This window comes from Ovis canadensis, chromosome 3, assembly GCF_042477335.2.
Source record: "Ovis canadensis isolate MfBH-ARS-UI-01 breed Bighorn chromosome 3, ARS-UI_OviCan_v2, whole genome shotgun sequence".
NCBI lineage: Eukaryota > Metazoa > Chordata > Mammalia > Artiodactyla > Bovidae > Ovis > Ovis canadensis.
In genome coordinates, this window is record NC_091247.1 from 189,845,967 (window position 1) to 189,864,650 (window position 18,684).

At 40.9% G+C, this 18,684-nt stretch overlaps 1 protein-coding gene across 5 annotated transcripts in view; it reads left to right on the forward strand.

Annotated features, from left to right (window-relative positions):
- The first annotated feature begins 781 nt into the window (after positions 1–781).
- SINHCAF (SIN3-HDAC complex associated factor) overlaps positions 782–18,684 on the forward strand; it is a 29,337-nt gene continuing 11,434 nt past the window's right edge. Inside the window, exons 1-4 of one of the 5 annotated variants that reach the window (XM_069581201.1) lie at positions 782–1,102; positions 14,792–14,939; positions 16,308–16,407; positions 18,027–18,153. In XM_069581201.1, coding sequence (XP_069437302.1) covers positions 14,812–14,939; positions 16,308–16,407; positions 18,027–18,153 — 355 coding nt within the window. In that variant the 5' untranslated portion in view covers positions 782–1,102; positions 14,792–14,811. Of the gene's footprint in view, positions 1,103–1,671; positions 1,920–2,345; positions 2,827–10,917; positions 11,482–14,791; positions 14,940–16,307; positions 16,408–18,026; positions 18,154–18,684 lie in introns of those variants that run through there. The other 4 variants (XM_069581202.1, XM_069581204.1, XM_069581200.1 and 1 more) reach the window with 4 other exon arrangements.

Here is an 18,684-nt window from a genome sequence, read left to right on the forward strand (position 1 = left end):
GATTGTTTATTATATATTCCACAAGGGAAAGTCTGCATTTAACTGGCTACTTTTTCAATTCCCAAGACCATCAGTTAGTAGAATCAATATTATTTCTGGGTGAGTGGAACAACCTTTACTAGCAGCTGGAGGTGGTATGTACATTTCTAGCTAGATTACTGACTTCCCATTAACTAGTCTATTAGGAAAGCGACACTGTTCCCACGGAAATTAACAACCATTCAATTCAGGCTTGAAATCTTAAGGCTGAAGTGGAGAAAAAATTGGATTGTCATGGGTTGTGTTACTGTTTGAGGAGGGCAGACAGGAGTTAGTGAATGGATAGTGTCAAAATCGGACTTTACTAAATGACTCATTAAAACTGCAAGAAAGACGAACCTCTACTGGCTCCAGAAGATTAAAACAGGAAAAAGATTCAAAAACCTGTTTTCAAACAAAATTTAGCAAATGTGGGAAACATATAAATTCAGTCTGGATGCTTGCAAGACCACCTCCCCTATCGCTCAGGCCAGAAACCGGGCACAGGTATGAGAATTTTGCAAAAACAGCTTTCAAAACTATTTTCCAAAGCGAAACGGTGTGCCTGAAGAGCTTCGGAGTGGAAACCACTTCACGCAGTCCAGTATTCTCCCTGGGTTGCTAACCTCTCCGCCTTTCCCATCCCGCCACTCCCACTTGGCCGCTGCCTCAAGGCAGAGGGCGTTTGTTTACGTGACGTCAGCCATAGTAAGCAGCCCCCGCCCCCGTTTCCCTCTGGCCGCCGCGTTTCCCGCGCCACGGCACTTCTCCCCTTAAAAGGACAATAGAGGCCTCGGGAGCGCGCTCGGCCGCCGGGCCTTTTCCCCTCCCAGCCCTCGACGCGCGCGCGCCCGTATGCAAATAAGTTCGATTCAGGAGAATTTTGTACCGGGAGTCGCGCGTGCGCAGAGAGAAAGCGGAATCTACACCTTCCCCGCCAGCGGTAGCAACTGCAGAACTGCAGGAGACAATCTTTCTAGACAAGGCAGTTGAGGAGGAGGGAGCGATTTGGAGGGGGGGTTGACTTGGCGTGCACTTCGCCCCTCGGGAACGTTATTGCGCGTGGAACGGCTGCTTTTGGAAGGTGAGTAACTCGAACCAGTACTGTGGTGCAAAACTGTCTCACGAGGCTTTGATTTCAGAGTGGTTTCTTTTCTCTTTTCACCTCACCTCACTACCTCCCCCAGTCCTTCTACAGACACACGCACACATTTATACACACAGGAAGTTTTGTCTTGGAGATGGCATTTCGGGGAGCGCTGTTTTCGTGATCTTCAGACCCCAGATTCTTTTGTATCTGCATGTTTAGTGTGCCCTTTTTAATTAGGGAGGTTATTTGAGGAAAAGCGAAAGTCTTGGGGTGGGGGAAGTGAACAGAGTCAGGAAAGGGGTGAGGAGTCGCCGGAGTTGAGGGATCCACGTTGAAGGTGACAATGACTTTTCGCAGCCGCAGTGTTCGCTGGCGAAAGGGAGCCCGGTGGCTTAAAGGCCCCAGAGAAAAGGACTTGCTGGTGATTGCAGAGGGGCCCCGGGTCTGTGCAGCCGCGTGGGCGCGCGCCCGGGAGTGGCCGGGCGCCGTTGTTGGCCCTCGTGGTTTAGTTTCTTGCGGCCCCTCGCGCGTGTTGTCATGAGGGTGGACAATGAACGCCCGTCGCTCGGAAACTAAGTTGCCGCCTACTTGCGAGCTGGAGGGCGGAGGGGGTTTAAATCGGCCTTTCGGGTCGGTGCCGGCGTGGCCATAGTGCACGCGGGTGGCGTTGTCCGCCCAACTCCGGAGGGATGCGGATGCGACAATGAGCAACACGCGGCCGCTCGGAAGCGGCCCCGGCTCTCAAACGCCTCTCCCCGGGCCGCGCCCAGACAGCGCGGGCGTCCGGGGTGTCGGTGGAGCCTCAAGTTTGGTTCGCAAATTTATTCACCTGTAGCGTATAAAGTGGGCGCCGCGGAGCTCTCTAGGGCGACGGTGCGCGCGGCTTAAGATGGCCAGTCGGAGCCGAGTTGACTCCGGGATGGAGGCAGCGGCGTTGTCTGCGCCTGAGGAGTGCGGGAACTCCGGAGGGCACTGCTTTTTGTGGGGAGCGTGACAGACCACGTGCTGGGGCTGCGACCCGGGTTTGGTCCGGGGTCCGACTGAGTGTCTGGCTCGCGGTTAGCGGGGAGATGCGAGCGCTGTCGGGGCTGGCCGGCCGGCCGGACAATGTGACTTGCTTGATGATGGCGTCTTGCCAGTTTAAAAAGCAGAGTGAAAGTCGCCAACTCTCGGCCGGTGCGGGGCGGGGGATCCGGGCGTTTCTCATCAAGGACATTGCAAAACTTTGATTAAATGGGCCTACTTCTTGGGGAGGACGGCGGGACCGTCCCCGGACTCCCGGGGCGCAGGGTCCGGACCCTTCCCCTGGGCGATCGTCAAGTGTCTCCCCCTGGGAAACAATCCCACGCCCCTGATGCTGCACGTAGGCAGCGCCCGGCTGGACAGAAAACAAAGAGCTGCATGTGCCGGTGCGGGCCCGGCCGACCCTGGAGGCGGCCGCCTTGCAGGCCGGGCCCTCCTAAGTTCGGGCGAGTTTCGGGAGGGGCTTTTGTCCCTCGGCCCCTCGCGGGGAAACTTTGGCGACGCTACTTGTGCGTGGTGCGGTGCCGGAGCGCGGCGGGGAGGCGGCGTGCTTCCTCGCGGCGGGCGGCCGAGGGGCAGCAGTCGGGGCTTGGCGCTGGAGCCGGGGCGCTGGGTGCCGCGACGGCCGAGGGCCCGGGAGAGAGCGGCCGCGAGGGCTCGGCCCGCTCGCCGGGGCCGGAGCCTGCGTCTGGGAGGTCTGTGGATCCGCCTTTGAAGTCGAACTGTTGCCATGTTTGAATTACGTCAGGGCAAAGCCATGAGGAGGAACAAGCCCCGGCAGCACGGCGTGCGGGAGGCGCGGCCTGCGGGAGGCGCCGGGCCGGCCGGGTGGGCGGGCGCGGGGCCCGTTGTTCCGGCGCAGGTGAGGGAGGCGGCGGAGAGGGAGGCGCTTCCCTCCCGCCGCCACCCCCTCCCCTGCGGGCAGCTCTCCACTGGAACTTTCCTCCCGACCCCAGCTGCTGTGTTTACCCACGGGTCCGCCGGGGAGCTGTTCTGTTTGCTGCCTGGGTGTTTCTCTCTCGGCCGTCGCCGCGTGCCCGGGGGGAAGCGCAGCCTGGGGCCACCGCGGAGGACTGGGGTGGGACGGGGAGGCATTTTGCTGCTTTCGGGGAAACTGGCGAGCACCCCTTCCCCCCAGCCGAGCCGCGGCCCCCACGTTCAGGGGACCCAGCCCCGACGACACCCAAAAAGCAACCGCAGGGAACTTCGGGGCTCCCGTTGTCCTACAAAGGGAAGCGAGGACTGTGGGCGAACCGTGCGTGCAGCTCCGGTCTTTGTGTGTTTACGTGCGGGAGGGGGGCCGGCTGTGGCCAGGGCTGTTTTGGTTGGGGTGGTGCTATTTGAGGTGGTCGCGCGGTGCAGAGTTTGTTCTGGTAACTCTGACCCCTACTAGATTTCTTTGTTTTTATTTTCTCGCCCTAATCTTCGATTACTCCAGGCACCCGGAAGACCAGGAATTACTGTGTCACAGCCAGACATGAAATGCTAGACAGTTCTCCCCATCCGTCCTTCCCCACACTCCTCACTCATATTATCCTAAGGAAGGTTAAGAAAAGGTCCCCCTCCCCCCCCGCTTTTCTCCTAATAATTTTTTTAAAAAATGAATTTGACCTTGTCATTAAAAGTACTCAAAGCACCTGTTTTTAAACTGGAGTTTGTCACTCTTGAGCGTTTTCATAATTTATGTTACAAAGCCGAACACGTTTATTAGTTGCTCAATTTAAATAAACTTCTGGGACTGTTTCTGGTGGGCTATGGCATTTAAAGTATTTACGTAATGGTTTGGGCAAGGGGGAATCTTTTGGCCTAAAGGTGTGTTCAGCTCAGTGTTTCTGCGTTATCTTTGTACGACCTTGAAGAAGCTAGCACGTAGGAGTTAGGCCTTTCTAGATTTTCTGTGGGGGCTGGGGAGGAAGCTGCCCAGGGGGATGATACAAGGTAACGGCTAGCTGTCTCTGCTAGCTCTTCCTAGTTCCTCTGACTGGGATTGACCTGCTGGTTACCCCTCTTAGATTTTCTTTTCAAGCTAACTTTTTTTTTTTTTTTTTGGTATGTGGCCCCAGGCATAGCTCAGAAATTATGCTGGTTTGACACATGGATGCTTCTTTGGTATTTGGGGTTTGCTTGCAGTCTAGACATCCGATAAGCAGCACCGTGTCTGTTGTTTCTTTCCTTATTTCTCCTGTATTTTGATCATGTTTAAGGGTTAGAATCCAAAAGTGGCCTTTACTGAAAAATAAAAATATCCTTTGAGGGCCACGCCCACACATACCAGAATATCCATACAAATTGAAACCAGTTTTGTGCTTTCATTGTTTTGCTATTCAATACACTCTTCCCCCAAGTTTTGGTTGACCGAATGACAAATACCTACATGCTGCCAATATTAGTACATTTCTGAAATGGATAGAAAGATCTTGTCAAGAGAATGAGAAACTTCAGATTTGATAACCTTATGGCTTTCCTTTGGGGAGTTATTTCTCTGGGTCAGGTATTTATTAATAAAACGCATATGAGGAGCTTTGCCAATACACTGAGATTCTTTGTTTTCTTAATTAGTATTTCATAGCCGAGTTACAGCTAGATTTCAATGTTCTGAGAAATTTCAAATGTATCTAGAGTTTAAGGCTTTTGTTTTAAATATCAGATGATATGTGCAGCAGAGATTTGGTTTATCAAGGTAAATGAGTTGAGAGTGGGAAAGACACAGACAAGGTCTCTGCTGCCTTCTCGTTTTGCATTACTTTTGCAAGAGATTGGAGATAAAAAGTTCAATACATAGTATATTCTAGAATCTTGGGTGGGCCTCAAGACTGCTATTGCACAGTACTATTCTGTATATCTGGAACCTGAATGATCAGTTTTTTCTCCAGAGTTGGCAGGCAGACCTTGGGAAAACCTGGCTCATAAGCTCACAGTCAGGCAGATTTATGTCACAAAAGCACTTTGAGAATGATTTTCCATGTAAAATAAGTTTCTCACTGGGAAAAACTTAAAGCTAATTTGAAATGTAGACCAACGTCATAAGCTGTTGCAAGGACAAATTAATTTACCGTGCTAGGCACTTACTGGTTGCTTTAAAAGTATTACATTTTCTTTTTTTTTCCCTAAGCAGTGCTAGGCATATAATTGGCTAGGAAGGAGGGAAGAATATTTGTTGAGACACTAGGTTAGTGTTCAAAAGTCTATGGGGTTGAAAAGATGTGATCCAAAGACGCTTGGTTTCCAAAGACGTGATCATCTTAAGCAAATCACTTTGTAGTCAAATTTTGTCATTTGCAAAATAGCAATAATCATACCTGGTTCTCGGGGGTGTAAATAAGTAAATCATGTGCTTGGTAATACCTGTTGTCCTCACAACTTTGTAAAGTAGATATTTTGCAGAAGACAAAGCAGATTTGGATCAGTTTCCTTGCTGGAATACATAATTTAGTAAATGAGAAGTGGAAAGAATAATTGTTTTTGGCCCCATTCCCCACCTTCAGAAACTGTTTCTGGGAAGACACTGCCTTAAACTCCTGGTTGCCGATCTAATTCTGATTCAACCAGGTAACATCAGAAAGTCCAGTGGAAATCTAGAAAATACCATCTTCTTTCTGATTTGTCTACAAGAGTGTCCTGTTATAAACTGAAAATATTTTGTTATCTTTTGGTTCTCCAGTTTCTCTTTTTCAGTTTCCCTTTTAATTGAATTTGCAACTGAGTGGTTTTCTGTATTATGGAAATGCAGCTAATCCGAAAGAAGGGAGTTTATTTTCAAGGGAGAGTTTTCTTTTTGTACTAGAAATATAGAAGTCACAGACACATTTGCTATTACATATTCAAGTACAAAAGTTGCAGTTTAACTAAAATAATTTTTTTAGCTTCATATTTAGTTGTTACCACCTACTATAAGTTTGATTTGGCTTAATGTTATTTTAATTTGGTTGATGTTAATGTATGCTGAGTTTAAATAGCTCTCTTTTTGAGATCCATTTCTACACACATTGTTCTCTTAATCCTCCTTTCCTCTACACATGCCTGCTTGAAATCGGGAAATATTTTTTCTACCAATTGTTACGAAAATGTTGACTTGTTTGCTATTAGTCTTTTCTAATTAAAGTCATTCATTTGGTTTACATTTCTTGGAAATCTTTAAAGCCCACTTTTTTTGTGTGGGGGGGTGCAAAAGTCTAGAAGCTAAATGTTAAAGAAAAATGACATTGTTCAAAACATCAGTTTTTTTTTTAAATGCACGTCTTTATTGTGGATACCATTCCTACTTCATGCCCTTAAAAACACTGTTCAACTCCATTCTGTCTACCCCACACTTCTTAGCAAGTTCCACCCAGTTCTGTATACGATGTACAGTTAGCACCTTGTTGTAATATAAGACTTATTAATAGTTTCTGTCCTGTAACAGTTTATCATTGAGTAGAGGGAGCAATCCCCTGGAGGAAGGCATGGCAGTCCACTCCAGTATTCTTGCCTGGAGAATCTCCATGGACAGAGGAGCCTGGTGGGCTATAATAGTCCATGGGGTTGCAGAGTCAGACACCACTGAGTGACAAGCACAGAGGGAACAATAGCTTAAACAAGTATGTGAAATCCAGTGTGTTTGTTAGGAATGGAAAGGTTTTATAAAAAGATGAAATTCTCAAGTAATTTCTTAGGTTAAGAGGATGAAGGAGAAACCATTTGGACAGAAATAGCAGCCTTAAGCATTGATGTGGCTAGTTATTAAGGTTGATTTGACACTCCTGGAATATCAGAATTCTATGTTGGGAGTAGCTGGTAGACAGGACTAGATCCTGAGAAGCTTTGAATTTCTTGCCAAGGAGTTTGGATATTATCCTGATAGCCAAGTGTTGGTACCTTGGAAGGAATATTAATATTTAAACCTTTTAGGACGATACCACCTATTTGAGGGGTGCAGCCTTATAAGTCAGTTATGAGGCTCTGACAGAAGTTCAAACACCATAATGAGGGACAGACAGACAATGGGAATGGAAGGAACATGAACCAGAGAAGTGAAAGAAGCAGATTCTCTAAGGGCTTCATCATGGAGATGGTAGAGATCTTGCAGAAGATGAAAAGGGAGCACCTGGTTGACCTTCAGATTTCTTTATGTGATTGTATGGATTAAAGCCAGGTTAGGTGAACATAAAAAGAATGTGTTTGGAAGAGAAGACTATATAATCAGGAGGACATTAAAGGTTAGGACTGCCAGTCCTTGTGCTTCAGAGAGCTTTAGGAACTTTCCTGAGATTCGGGTTAGACCAGGTATGTGCTTCCTTAACATTTTTGTCAAGTTTGAAAATGGAGAACAACCTTCGTGGAAAGGAATAGGGTTGTTTCATAAACTTAAAATCTCTGGAAATTTTAAGTTCCTCCTTCCCCACAAACTTGTTCTTAAAACCTTCAGAAAATCAGGATTCTACCCTCATTTTAGTTGGGTGTGTCTTGGGACAGATAAGAGTTTATATTTCTATAATGTGCAAGTCATAAATTTAAGGAAATAAATCGTATACATACACTGATATTTTCATATTCTTGCTCCACAGCATTCCTGGAAGGTAGAGGTAAGCTTTTGCCCTAATATTACAGAGGACAAATAAAATTTGAGGTGACTGTCTATTCACTTGTAAAGACACAAGCAGAAATACAGATTCCAGCTTGACTTCTTCATCACACTCACAGTAGTCACATTTCTTAACGAATAATCATCCTTTAAAAGCAAATGAATACTACCCGCCCAACCTTTAACTTTCTCATTCACTGGAATTGCTCTTAATCTGGTATTGGAATACCTAGTTTTGTTTTTACAGTATCAAAATGGGAAGACCTAGTATTTCTTCTTACACTGTCTAAAACGCAGAGACCTGGATTTGTGATTTTTATTTTTAACTTGTGCTATGTCAGCTGAAGACTTAATTTCTGAGTTTGACCCCTTTCCTGTAGGAGGAGTTCTAGGGTCTTCTACTGAGCATGGATTCCATAGGCAGCACTGATTTTATTATATAATTTCTCAGTCTGGATACATGTTTGGAGAACATGTCTGTTTTTGGCAGACAAGTGGGCATCTACCACCTCTTTCTGTTTTTCTCCAGGCAAGTTTAAATTTTTAAATTTCACTTGAAAAAGTGAATTAATTAATTCAGAAACTTTGGTATTGGGATGTGGGTAGGTATCTACTAGAAGCAGGTAAAAGGAAATAGTAGTGTTTGATTGCCCCATGCTTTTCCTTAAGTACTACTGAAACGCATCTTTTTGTAGGGGAATACTGCAACCAAGTGGCCTAGCAGTGGGAGAACACAAAACAATCCTATTTGACTCTTTGTGAAGAGTGTTGCAACAGTTACACTGTTAGTGTTTACTAGTTCCTGTACTTACATGTGATTAAAGATAGCATACTGTTGACTAAAATGGTGTCGAAGGTGGCATTACCAGTTTCAGGCACTCGAGATGGCACTTAACTTTGGATCATAAGTGCTTTTTCGTATTTATTTCTCTTCCTTTCCCATAATCATGCCTTTTAAAGTTCAGCTCTAAAAAATGCATCTCCTTCCCTTCAGAGTTGTCTTTGGTTGCTTGGTTCCTTTCCTCTTTGTTCACTGCTGCTTCCTTTCCCACTTTACAAATCTTTTGCTTGTCTCGTCTCTGCAGTTTCCTTCCCATTCTGTTCTGTCTGTTCTGATTTTACTAGTCTATTCTGTATGCTGTCTTGTGGAATATATTTCCTAATGTGTATCTCTTCATCTGTATGTCTTTGAGGAGGTTTATTTAAGTTCTTTGGGCTTTTTCAGATTCCTCTTTAGTTAAGTCAAGATATGTGATGATGACTAAAGTTTTGGGGTGTGGTGCTCTTGACTGAAAAAAAAAAAGTATAGAAAGGAGTAAAGTGAAAGTAAACCTCCTTCATTCTTGCACCCCTCAGAGACAATTGCTAGTTATTGGTTCTTAAAAGTCTAATTTAAAAAGCCAGGTTGTGTATTCAAGATCTCATTAAAAACATACTATATAACAAGATATCTTTAAAAAGTTCCCTCTCTGCACATGTTGTAGATCTACTGCCTTCTTTCAAGGGCTGAAAGGGTATCCTGTAGTGTGAAGACACCATACTTTAACCAGTCTGAGAATCCATGGACATTTACACTGTGGCACAGTGGTAAAGAATCTGCCTGACAGTGCAGGAGATACTAGGAGGGGTAGGGTTGATCCCTGGGTCAGGAATATTCCCTGGAGGAGGAAATGGCAACTCACTCTAGTATTTTTTCCCAGAAAATTCCACGGACAGAGAAGACTGGTGGGCTATAGTCCAAGGAGTCACAAAGGGTCAGACACAATGCCTGAGCGTGTATGCACACACACTATCTTACGTGTGCTTTTTTAGAAAAGAAGTCTAGGTCATTTGATTTTTTAGAAAAAATGATTAGAAGCTATAGGATTTGGTCTCTTGAAAATGAAGAACAATTTAGAAATGTTTTAATTTGGGAGGTCGCACCCCTGATTTGCATCAGAATTTCACTTCTCAAGATGGTAAGGACAAATGACAACGTTAAGTGTAAAAGCTGATTTATCATCATCTTTGGCATATTTACTTCTGTTTTCTTCTACCTAGTCCATCCAGTGCGTTTTGAGTTTTGAAAAAAGTTTTTCTGAACATTTGTTTATTTTGTTTCTTGGATGTGTTGAGTCGTCTTTGCTGCACTGGAACTTTCCCTAGTTGCAGCAAGCTGGGGCTGCTCTCTAGCTGTGCGCGGGCTTCTCATTGCAGTGGCCTCTCTTGCTGTGGAGCACGGACTCTAGGTAGGGCATGTGGAATCTTCCTGGACAAGGGATGGAACCCATGTCCTCTGCATTGGCAGGTGCAATTTTAACCACTGGACCACCAGGGAAGCCCCTGAAAGGTATTTTTGAATATAAGAAAAACAACTGCCCAGAAGGAATCTAGAAAATGGAATTGGGGAAGTTATGACACTGGAGGAACTATTGGTGTCCTTCAAAGCATGCCAACTAAGGTTACTGTTGGCTTCCCTGAGCCACCAGGGAAGTCCTAATAGACGTTACATACATCATAATAAGAACCTTCTCCATTTTCCTAAGTGTTAATGGAAATCACACCCTTACAAGATTTGAAAGATAAGAAAATACTCTGCAGAATTAAGATCTTCACCCCACTGCCTCCTAATTCCATGTTAGAAAGGGTACTAAAAGCTCTAAAATTTGCATTTTCCACGATTCTTCATACTGTTTCTTAGTTTATACCAAATCAGACTGTTCTTTTTGGTATCACTAAAAATTAAAAGAGATCATCTTTAAGCTTGGAACTATCAGAAAACTTCTTATACAGCCTTTACTATTGGTTGTGAAGATTACTTCACCATCATGTTATACTGTGCTCAGTAAACTTACATTATGTGTGCTATATTAAGTGTACTAGGACACCATCCTGCTCTTTGCCTTCATAGTCTCATTAAATGAGATTAGACTTGGCTCTTTTGCATCTTGATAAATAGTGGTTACTTCACACTTTCCTTGCTTCAACACTAAGGATGCATTTCCCCATCCTTTCATTAAGTTGATCATTGAATTTTTATGAAATTTACAGTTTTAAACTAGATGAAACCCCAATAAATCAATCAAAACAAATGTTCAGAATTGTTGTATTTTAAAAACTCACATTGCTGTCTTTGTATGCTATTTGTTCATGTAATTACAGTTATTTCTCTTATGGCTTTTGCTGACTTAGCTATTAACTTTAATCTTTGAGATTGAATTAAATTGGACAGAACAGTAATTTCAGCATGGTTGGTTTGTCTTTAACTGTTACAATATTTTTTAAAAATTATGGCTTTTTGGCTGACAGTAGGTAAAGAAATGCCAGTGAAAGTGCTTTAGCAAACATAAAGTACTGTACAAATGACAGTTTTTTAAAAAAAGTTTAATCCACAGATTTATTGAGTACATATTACGTGATTGACAATATTCTAGGTGCTGAGGTTACAAAGATGAATAAAGTCAAGAGAATTCCAAACCCAATCTTTTTATTTTTAGAAACAAGCGTATTGTAACAATTTATATATCAGAAAATTCACTCTCAAAGTATACAATTCGGTAGCTCTTAGTATATTTAGGGTTTTGCAACCACCGCTACCGTCTATTTTTAGAAGGCATATGACAGTTTTAAAATCAGCATTTTAAGTCTTATTTTTGCCTTTATTTCAAAGGTAAATTTTCTTCTGGTTCTGCAGATACACGCTTAAGGGTGATGCTATATGGAGTCTACTCTCATCTGTAACTGTTCATCAATTAGGAAGCAGATGGCATTGGCTTCTTCTATTAAAACACTGCTGAGCGATGTGGCATCTGTAAGGATACATGCAAAAATCACTAACAGTTTGAACAAATAGGTTGTTCTGGGGGAATCAATACTGCACAAATGTGAGCTTAGGAAAGAAATACTCTTTTTTAAAAACTGAAGTTGATTCAGTTTTATTGTGTTACTTATTTTTATTATGTTAATTTCAGGTGTACAAAACAACATAGTGATTCACTGTCTTATAGGGAAGATGTATTCTAAAGACCACTTAGTTTGTTGAGATAATAGAAATCCCAAGTTTAAAATCAAATTGTGCCGTGCTCACTCACCACTTTCTCAAATATATAAAGTAACTTGGTTTCAGAGCCATGTTGTGTCTTAGTTTTTTCCCAGAGATTAGAAAAGGTTTTTTACTTTTTTAAAACATTAGTGGGTCTGTAGGTTTTGTGAAAATACTTTCAGTTACTCTCTGGCCTCCCCAGAGCTCAAAATGGTTAAACACCAATCACTGCTTGAGTGGGTTGCTCGTAAGCAAAGCCCAGAATGAAACCCCTGTGTATTTACTGCAGATTCCCAGGTGCCTCTCAAGTGCAGGAATAAGCTCAAGGAAAGGTTTACTAGGTTTACTAAGTCGTCATCCATTAAAAGGCTCATGTGCTACTTGTGTGTTGTATCAGGACAGGTGCCTCCCTTCTTTACTGCACTTGGCACTGAAAGAGGGTGAACCCTAGAATTTAGACTCCTCACTCAGCTGTTTAGGCAGAAGAATTTTGTCAGGAAAAACAAGGTTGCAGAGCTACATAAAAGATATCAGTCAGAAGACATCAGGCTATTAGATTTTCTCTGATGTCTAAGAACATTTCTCAGGCTGAAGAGTGGATTGTTTTGCTTACTATTGGGTAAGTTTTGTGGCGATTCCTACCACCAACAAAAATTGATTCACAATCGCTGCTAATGAAAAGGAAAGTAATATTTAGCTATAGTCTTAATGTTCCCTAGCAGCTTGCCGGCATGATAACTGACACAACTATGACTTCTTGGTCAATCAAATCCAGCCTCAGTGAAGGTAGTAGTTCATATGCTGGAGATGACCTGAATTTTTTATAGTTTTGATAGTATGTTTATTATTTGTGGAAGGAAGGCGATTGTGAGGGTAGAATAGTCTGTCCTTTAATGGGATTTGGCCTGTGTATTAATGGAATGAACTGGCCTTTCTTGCTGTACTTCCTCTGTCCTTGCTGAGAACGGAGAAGGGAGGTTGAAGTTTCCTAGAGCTATTGATGAAGCTGGCGACTGCAGGAGGATCTGTGGACTTTTGACCTTGATGATAACGGAAGGTATTAGGGGAATTTGGAGAGGCCGCAGGTTAGTGTAAGGACTAGAAAGAGTTGTGTTACATTTTTGCCTCAAAACAGGAATATAGAAATTAAAGCAGTAGCTTCTACTTTCTTAGTACTTCTTTTAAAGTTTGTATAAACCTGTGTCGTTTGACATTGTTTTTTCCAAAGCAGTGCATGGCCATTTTCTTCAGGAGGCAATTTTCTTTTCATTTATCATGTGAATTTTTGTTAGACTGAAAATCTACTTCATTTCACAGGTCTATACCTTTTCCTACTATATTGAGCACCTTTCTCATTTTTTTTCCTTTCAAAAAAGTCTCACTTAATGAAAACAATTACCTTAATCAACTAGAAACATTATGTTCTTGTTTGTTTTAACAATTCTTAAACTAACTTTTAGTTTAGAATTATTGAAATACATCAGTGGCCTTCTGATCCATCACATCTTTCTTTTACTTGCCTCTCAAAAACATCAAAGAACACTAGTCCCTGTTTAAAAGGAAAACAAGTGTTTGGCTAATTATTTGCTGATAAATTATTTTCTTAAAAGCAAATTTTAAATCCTTTGTATTTCAGAATTGCTTCATCTCAAACACACACAGGCACACACAGAGTCTGATTATTTGGTTATTTTTATAAATCACTTTCATAAATACTTACTCTGGTATGGCTAACCAGAATTGGAGAGGAATGAGGTTAGGGAAGAGGTCATTCAAAGACAAACACAAGGCTTTTGTTTTACTCATATATTTGAGTGTATTTCTAAAAGAACTTTTAAAAGGATGGCATTCCGTTTAAAATGTGGTTATAACTCCTAAAACTGTGGGTACAAATCTAGTTAATTTTAATAATTTTCTCTTATGCTTTATGCCCGCACACACAGGCACACACAACAGAGGCCCTGCTCTGGATTTGTCCTTTGGGGTTTAGTTTCTGTTCATTACATTTTCATCACCTCTTAGTCCAGATGTTTTGTGAAGTTGGTCCTTGGTTTGGATATTCTAAATTATTTATAAGGTGTATGTTTACTATCAGCTGCCTTTTGTTGCAACCAGCCCTGGAGTTCTTTCCTCCTTCCTTGATGGATGTTGAGGGTTTTTTTGATCATGGAAATCACAGTTTATCTCACTCTACATTTTTGAACATCTGCCTCCCACTATTAGAGCTCAGGCACAGCACCTCATTGAAGAACTTCAAAAACCTCTGTAACGGCTGAGGGGCAGACCGCTGGTCAGGCAACATGAGCTCACTCTTAATCTGCCTTAATGATTTATGAAATTAGCATTCTTAAACTATAACCCTAGTTTTTTGTATGTTTTACATCCTCCTTTCCGTAGTTTCAATTCAAGGATAACTTGCCTGCTTAGAACTTCCCGTTTATCACAGAAGAAAGCCCCTCTGATTTCCCATAGGGCAAAGTAGTGTGGGTTGATGCATATTGAGTTACTTCTGTGCTTAGTATCAAATTGTAGTCCTGTGGTAAATGCTCAGAACTTTCCAAGAGGGGAATCACAGTAATGCAAACATGCAGAGTAAAAAGGGGTACCTTTAATTTTAGGATGTGTCCTCCACTGTGTATGATCCTGGTGTTTCACAGGACAGTGGAGAGAAAGAATTTGTTGTATTGTCTACTTTGTTGTTGGGCAGTCACTCAGTTGTATTTGACTCTTTGCAACCCCATGGACTGTAGCACACTAGGCTTCTCTGTCCTCTTCTTAGCATCTTGAATTTTAGAAAATGCCTGCTTCCTGTAGTATTAGAGTGAGTTTTTGCCAGGATAGTAGAAGGAGGTGGGAGAAGCCTTGTTATATATCTGAACTGTCCTGTTTGTTTTAGACACTTGGCATGCTCGTGTGCCAAGAATTGAGGTAGATCCAAGAGGTCTTCACCAGAGCCCTCCTGTCTGGCTTGGTCATGTAATACCATGTTGCAGGGGGAGGGGTGGAGCAGAGAGCTTGCTTTTAATGGTTTCTTGTTATAGCCCTCAACAAAGCTGTGTCAATTCCCTTGGCTTTACAGGCTATTGCCCAGAAGAAAAGATGTTTGGTTTTCACAAGCCAAAGATGTACCGAAGTATAGAGGGCTGCTGTATTTGCAGAGCTAAATCCTCCAGTTCTCGATTCACTGACAGTAAACGCTATGAAAAGGATTTCCAGAGCTGTTTTGGGTAAGATCATGTGATGTTTGTACCATTTTTAGAGTGAAAAAGATCACAGTATAAGGAAATACTTCTAAGCAAAGGGATTGGAACAGTGCAATAAAAATTAAAATCACTCATTCTAATCTAGGTTGTTTCAAGGCACTTGCTCTTAAATCCAAACAATACTGAAAGCATACCCTTCTTTTTTTTTTTCTAGATTATGAGGAACTACTAAGTTTATTGTGAAACCCTAAATCATGGGGGAGTTGAGAGGGAAGCTCAAAAGGGAGGAGATACATGTGTACTGATAGCTGATTCATGTTGTACAGTAGAAACCAAAACAACATTGTAAAGCAATTATCTACCGATTAAAAATGTATTTTAAAAAAGTTATAATAGAACCTTTCATTGTTAACTTCAAGATGTATAAAGAGATTAAAAAAATAACCCCTATTCTCAGAGTAATTGTCCTCCACTAGTACTTTGTATTGTTTTTCTAACTGAGGATCCTAACAGGGTTTAATGTTCTGCCCTGAAACCTGTTAGGGTACATTAATTTTATTTTATAATTTTGTTCTTTATTTTTTCTTTTGACAGTAAACCTCTGCTTAATAAAATGGAATTTACGTTTCAAAAAATACTTTGATGAAACAAGATACTTAATGTTGAGCCATTTTTGATGTTAGAAATTAATTTTACCCCTGTATTTCTTATCAAAACATTCTGTTGATTAGTTATTATTAATCCTAGACTGTATTTATTTTGAAGGTTGTCAAAGAGTCTCCACCAACCAACCTTGCCATTTGAAGTCACATTTTTCTCTTAATGCTTTATTTCCGATTGTATATATAATAAATGCTATTAGTATTTTTCTGTATATGTTTTTAATATAGAAATATGTATAGTAAATGAAAAATTCCTCAGAGAAACAATTAAAAAATAACTTGGAAACTATACATTTATTTCCCCTTATGCAGATACATTCATTAAAATAATACTACAGTGCCTCTCTGGTTTTGTTTGTTGTGAAACTAGAATATCATGGCACATTATTTTACTTAAAGGGTAGCGTTTTATTGCTTACATATCTATACATTTCAAGAAAGATTAATTGGACATCATTGTTTAAAACCATGGTGGCCAGGATCTTCTCTAGGTCTTAAATGTTACCATTGTTTAATTAAAAAAACATTCTTTATTTTAAAATGACCAAATTGCAGCAAATATAAGTTAATTAGACTTCTGAAATATTCTACAGAAACAGTAGAACTGGATCACCCCAGACAATTGGAAATAACATCTGTAAACTATAAATAGTGTTTTTTCTAAAAGAAATGTACTATGAATTCTTTTATGTAAAGGAGATGAGTAAAGGTTTGATCATTTTCTTATCAGGTTACATGAGACTCGTTCAGGAGATATCTGTAATGCCTGTGTCCTGCTTGTGAAAAGATGGAAGAAATTGCCAGCAGGATCAAAAAAAAACTGGAATCATGTGAGTTTATCTTTTCCCCTTTTTCAGTTGTACCTCTGTTATATTTAAAGTAACACTAGTTTTTCCCTTAATTTAGGAAATAATATGTTCCTGGGGTAGAAAAGTCTGAAAAAAAAATAAAGAAAAATACTAGTTGCTGCTTAGATATAATCATTTAACATTTTGGCATGTATTGTATTGAATTTACCCATTTTGGAGATTCACAGTGTACATTTAACATATTTTTAGGTTCAACCCAGAAATTCCTCCAGTTAATTAGACATGAATCCTTTTTTCATCTCTTAGGACCACCGATTTCCTAACTCATGTTGGTACTAATGAGCACATGAGTTTACATTCAGAACTGGATTTAAACCCTCCTTTTTTACCACTTACTACTTGTGAACTTTGGACAGTGACATTTATTTATTAAGTGCAAAAGAGGCTAATAGCCATGTGACAAAACTGTTGTAAGAACTGAATGAGATGATATATATTAAGAATAATTAGTAATCACTCAGTAAAATAGAAGCTGTTTTTATTCTCTATGTTAAATTGAGATTTGCATTTCACTTAATAATGTCACTAGAATTCTTCAGAAAATATTTTCAGTGACCAGAACAACACTGATAAGTGTTATTTGTTTTTCTATATGCTAGCTTTCAGAAGATTTATGACATTTATATAAGAGATACTTGTTTTTAAGCAGGCAGGCATTTATTCTTTACATTTTTTCTTATGCTAGCCTTGTAAGCTATTCTTTGGTGACAATGTTACATTATTATAATAGGTTTCTGTGTGTCTGTTAACTTCTAAAATTGTGAGTTTTTCTTTAATGAATAGCTTATGTGGGGAAGATCCAAATTGTGATTTTGAAGGTGATGTCAACATCAGGATACATGCATGCTAAGTCGCTTCAGTTGTGTCTGACTCTTTGCAACCCCACGGACTATAACCCACCAGGCTCCTCTGTCCATTACATAAGGACAGAAATCTGCAAATAGTAAATGTGAATGAAGACATGAGAAATGAGACCATATGGGGCTAGACCAGTGGCTTACCGGGCTGTGGGAGAACATGCCATTGCCTGCATGTGGCTGACCTCAGGCTTAAGGGTGTGTAGTAAAAAGAGCATAAAGCATGAATCTGGGCGCCTTCCCTACCTACCTTTGCCTATTTACTAGTTTAGTGAAATAAGGCAAAATACATAGTTTAATGTCTCTTGGTTTTCTGTACCCTAAAATTGGAATAACAAATTACTGCTTACTGCCTTGTGGTGAAGTTAGAATCAAAAGTATATGAAAACGTTTTGTAAACTGCAGACATCATCCAGTGGGAATGTTAATTGTTGTAAGGTCTGGTTTTTCTTAACCTACTTGGCTCATTTTCACCGTATATAAAACCTATATAAATTTTTTGTCCAGCTACTCTTGCTGTTACTACTTCAAAGTAAAAAAAAACCCCTAGATAAACTGTTTTTAACACCATGTGATGATTCAAAGTGCACATGAGCTCTTAAACACTGAGTAGAAAACTATGGTTCTCAAATTGGGCTCCTTCAAATAAGCACTCATCTGAACTAAGAGAGTACAGAGGTGTCATTTTTAAAATGGTATTAAATATTCAGTATTTTCTTCCAGGTGGTAGATGCAAGGGCAGGACCCAGTCTAAAGACTACACTGAAACCAAAGAAAGTGAAAACTCTATCTGGAAACAGGATAAAAAGTAACCAGATCAGTAAACTGCAGAAGGAATTTAAACGCCACAGTAAGTTGGATATTGAGACATGAGGATTTAAGAATGGATGTTTTGTTTTTGTCTGCGGGTGGCACATGGCATATGTAGACCATTTTTTCTTTTGTTGCTTTTTTAAAAAAGAGTGGGAGGCAATGTTGACTGGTAGAGATATTTTATTTCTAGGAAATCTTGGAACTTTATCTTTGATTTTGATGTCTTAAAAGTACTTTCATTAGCCACTTCTTCAAACTGTACTCAGAACACTTGGACCATTCTCATCTCTGTATTGACATCTTTTCTAGAACATTAATGTTTCAAGTTTGTTTACTTGATTTTTACCCTTAAGGAGATTGAGGCCTGAAGACATGCAGAAAGGTATGTAAATAATTAGTGGGCAACTTAAGACTAAAACCCAGGTTTTCTGGAGAGTAATTTTGGAAATCATAACTCACATATTGCAGCCTCAAGATTTTTAGGTTTAAAGGGGCTTGGTGTGTTGGGTCAGAGGATGGGAAAGAAATGATAAATTAATAATAAGTTCATCTACTTTTATGGGAAGTC